The sequence below is a fragment of the Vigna umbellata genome, chromosome 6, assembly GCF_029865625.1.
Source record: "Vigna umbellata cultivar VRB3 chromosome 6, Vumbellata_1.0, whole genome shotgun sequence".
In the NCBI taxonomy this organism is placed as follows: domain Eukaryota; kingdom Viridiplantae; phylum Streptophyta; class Magnoliopsida; order Fabales; family Fabaceae; genus Vigna; species Vigna umbellata.
Window position 1 is genome coordinate 22,476,739 of NC_142170.1, and position 4,347 is coordinate 22,481,085.

Below are 4,347 nucleotides of genomic sequence, written 5' to 3' on the forward strand. Positions count from 1 at the left end.
ATATTTAATCCTTAAAATAAAAATCAATAAAAAGATGAGTAACAAACCAAATGTATAATATACTTATAAAAATATAAATTTCATGATCTTAAATTAGTTTTTAAATAAATCTTACCTAAATAAGTCTTCAAACAAAACAAAATTTTTCCTAAAAGAGTCAAATATGATTTCCAGTATACTTGTTATTTCCTATGATTTTCTAAGACAAATAGTTAAATAACAATGTTCATTTTCCTGTGAAAGTCTTAGAAATCATTGAAGATTTTTTTAAAGCTTCAATTGTGAGAGTCAACGTTCAACCAAATGAATGACCATCATCTCACCAAAACTAAATTAATTGCTAAGAGGACTCTACCTTCAGGTTAAGAACATTACTAATCACTTTTAGGAATTAATGTGCAATGTTATGGGGATCAAAAGTAAAGTTTTTTTTTATTACCAATACACAAAACAATAATATAATTGATATTATAAGTTTTTAATTATATTATAAATATGAGTTATTTATCAAGTTCGTGATTAATTTTTAGTAGAGATTAGTTTATTATCTTTCGTGATTTTTAATTATATATTAGAATTTAGAAATCAATTTATTCTGACAAGGGAATAATAGTGCCTTGCAATATTAATCTTAAAATAAGATGAAGAGAATTTGAAAATACATAATGTAGGCTGGGACAAGGAGTGGTCCAATAGGGAATAACAACCTAAGAAAATAAAAAGTTCAAAAGCTAGAAATTAACAAGTAAATAACCAAAAAAGACACTAACATTATAATATATAGACCACGATACAAGAAAGATGTAGTCAACTTTCGACCACAACCTCGTAATTAATCACTAACATTTCTTCATCTCTAAAACACGTTCTAACACCATGCTGATGGATCCTCTACTTATTATGGTGATAATCAGCTACACAAACATGGAAAAAACGGCATAAGCACGATGATGATGATCATTGTTACTATTATTATTGCCATATTATGATCAATTCAGCACCCTGCAGTTCCTTCTAATCTCTCCATTGGTCCCAGTGAGAGGACTAATGTTGCCCATCTTCACCATGGCAGCAGCAAAGTCCCTGAAAAAGGCAACAGAATTGCCACTGTAGGTCCTCACAAGGGCATCTTGAGAGCCACCATTGAAAAGCACTTGGTCAGAGTGGAGAAGGCCACGTTGTTTCACAAGATTAGTGTAGTAATTGTTGTCAAAACGGGTTGGTGTGACGGTGTCAAGAGGGGCCAGGTTAGTGTTCCCTCCAGAAACAGGACAAGTGGCCCTTCTTGTGGTGGCAAAGTTAGGATCAATGTTGGTTTCGTTGTATATGCGAGTTCTGAAGAATTGGCACTGTGCTTGGCCAATTGTGTGGCCTCCTGAGAGCACTGTTAGGTCTCTTGCTGTCAGACCTTTGTTTGCAAACATGGTTATCAGTGTAGAGAGGTCTGAGGAAGGTCCAGGGATTTGGCTGTTGGCTGCACTCTGACTTGCTGTTCTTGCATCTCTTCTTCCTAGAGGCACTGTCCATGAGGGTCCTCCTAGCTGCAAATAATCATGGATTTTAAGTTCTTTTCTCAGTTGTGGAAAAAACACATTTTCATTGTACTGCACTAAGAACACATCTTCATCTAATATTTTCTTTTGGTTATGTGTTAGAGAGAGATGTTGATGATCGGTAGTTGGACATACTAAAAAGAGAAAGCAAATATTTGGTGGGATTGTAGAAACCTTAATTTTTATAGGGTACCATAAATTTCTTGATAAGGTAGGCATGAACCTTGATTTTTGTTTTAAATGATGATTTTGTTTACTATGTGTGATGTTTTTAGGTGAAATCGAATGCCCCACTACTGCATGATGATAGGTTAAGATAGAAAAGTGAAAACGAAAGTGGGGAACATGGTTTGAAAACAGGCTCATGCAGAAGAAAATGGAAATAAAGAGAGAAACCGACATCAAGTTAATTACTACTTGACTTATTGTGAGAATGACATCACATCAGAATTTGTGACATCAGAACGCAGTCTGAATAGGAGAAGGAAATAGCTTGCATGCATAAAAGTATACTGTTCATATTTTGCATAAAATAGTTGCAGTTCACTGATTTGCTAATTAACTACAATAATTTATTCTAATTGGTTATTTCCTACTTCATCCATCATGTTTTTTCTGTTAACTACTATAATTTTGTTAGCAGGGTTTGGTAATTATATAAATCACGGAGAATTGGACACACCAGAACTACTCCATCTCTTGTGGCAAGTGCAAGAATATCAGCACAAGACACAGTGGCATTGCAAGCAGCTTCAACGTTGGTTTTAATGGTGTCAATAACTTCGAAGCCCCTCGCTGAATTTCTGTTAGGAAACGCGTTTTTCTCTCCTGTGAATGTTGCAGTGTCGTCCAGTAGAATTGATGCATCACAGCCCTAAACAAAGAAATAATCAAAACTATAAAGAGAATAATAGGTTTGAACTTTGCACATGCAATCAAAAGCTAGAAAGTTAAAGAAAATGCAGAAGATAAAAGTGTAAATTCGGGTTCCATTTGGACACAGATGATCCTAATATGGAACAAAATGTAAGCTTAGATGAAAGTGTAAAGAGGGGTAGCAAGGTTACTTGTACAAAGCAATCATGAAAGAACAAGCGAAGAATAGAGGCACCAAGCCTAGCTTCTCTGGCAATGGCTTGTCTCATTGTACTGCGCACTATGGTTTGAAGGTTGGGGCAAGTTCTGGCATAAAAGGAGGGAGAAAGTTGTGCATTGCTTGAAAAAGCCAAAAGAGAAAGAATAGAAACTATAACAAAGAAAGAGTTGTTAATGGAAGACATGTTGTCTATAACTTTGAATAGCTAATAACTCTTTTCTGTGAGTTGTGAAGTTGGTTTTAGAGGAAGAAAGCATGCATGATATTTATAGGCAAAAGGGTGTTATGCATGCAGAGAAGAAGAGAAGAAAAAGAGTTAGATGTAAGTGAGAAATTAGAAAATGGAAAATTATGCCTTCAATTAATTGTATTTGGTTCAATTTTCAAACTTGTCTGCTCCTACTTTACATAGACGCGCTTTGCTTTTCCTCTCGGAAATGAAAGGAAGAAAATTTGTAAAATGAAGCCAAAAGATATACCTAAAGAGTGGTTGACTTTATCCAAAAGCATGTATGCAAGACAAAGGAAAAACTAAAAGTAGTAACAATATATTTTGAGTAGTATGAATGAATGCAGAGTTTGAATTATTCTCTCATCAGTGTCATACAACTTTATAAGATTACTATATATAATATATGTGAGTTTATGGAAATTAGTTTTGTTATTTTATTTTTTTATGCATATTATTGTGATTAAAATTGAATTCCTTCATTTTTTTATAGCTTGTCTAAATGGATTAATGTTAAGTTAGTATTTACATGTATGGGATGATTTATTTTATAAAATAATTTATACATGGCTTAATACCTCTTTTTGTCCCTCTTTATAAGGGAAATGTTCAATTTCGTCTTACCTTTTTCAAAAAGTTCAATGTGGTCCCAAGTTGTGAAAAAAGTGTCCAATTTAATCCTTTTTGGTCACGGCGTTAAATATTTAACGATCCTGCTGACAGCGTGGACTGATGTGTGCAACGTGGCTTTTTTCCTTCGTAACGTGGCAGTGACAGTGTTTTTCATTAACTGAGAACGTGGTAGTGGGTAGTGATTAAAATTCTGAGTGTTAGGGTTTGGTTTGGGTAATTCGAAATCGCGATTTGGGGATAAGCATTTTGGAGGACCTGCAAATCCAAATTGGGTGATCTTGAAGGTGAAATCTGCAGAGGAAATCCAATTCCGCAAATCAAATCAGGTTAGAGGTTTTTCGAAAATGTTTTCATTGTTGTCGCGTTTGAGGGGGTTTAACTATGGGTGAAATTATTTTGTGTGAAAAGTTGTCTTCTTTTGATGCATGATAGTGGTCCCATAGGTCTTACTTTAACTGAAATTAGTGGTCCCCCGTTTGCATTTGCAGGGTTCGGGTAGGGATGTCTAATGACATGTTTCGGGTAGTGGTCCACCATGGTGGGACCTTGATCAAAGAAGTCCCCTTTAATTATATAGGCGGAGAGATAGTTAATTGGGACGTAGACCCCGATAAATGGTGTTATTTTGGAGTATTAGGTTCACTTAACCATATGGGATACATGCAAGTAGAAGAATTATATTACAGTGTCCAGCATGTTCTACATAAGGTTGATGATGATAAAGGAGCTATGAACATGATGAATGTGGCTAAGTATTTGGGGGAAGTGAACCTGTATGTTGTGCATGGGGTGGACGAAGCAACTATCTTAGAAAATGATGAGAATGAGATTCTTTT

The 4,347-nt window shown here is 34.9% G+C and overlaps 1 protein-coding gene across 1 annotated transcript; it reads right to left on the minus strand.

The window, feature by feature from the left end:
* Positions 1-642: 642 nt before the first annotated feature.
* Positions 643-2,889, minus strand: LOC124846126 (peroxidase P7-like). Its single transcript, XM_047323341.2, has 3 exons — positions 2,621-2,889; positions 2,236-2,427; positions 643-1,541 (listed from the first exon to the last, which is right to left on the minus strand). Exons 1-3 carry the CDS (start codon positions 2,831-2,833, stop codon positions 990-992), a joined length of 957 nt encoding a protein of 318 aa, XP_047179297.1. The 5' UTR covers positions 2,834-2,889; the 3' UTR covers positions 643-989.
* Between the last annotated feature and the right edge of the window lie 1,458 nt (positions 2,890-4,347).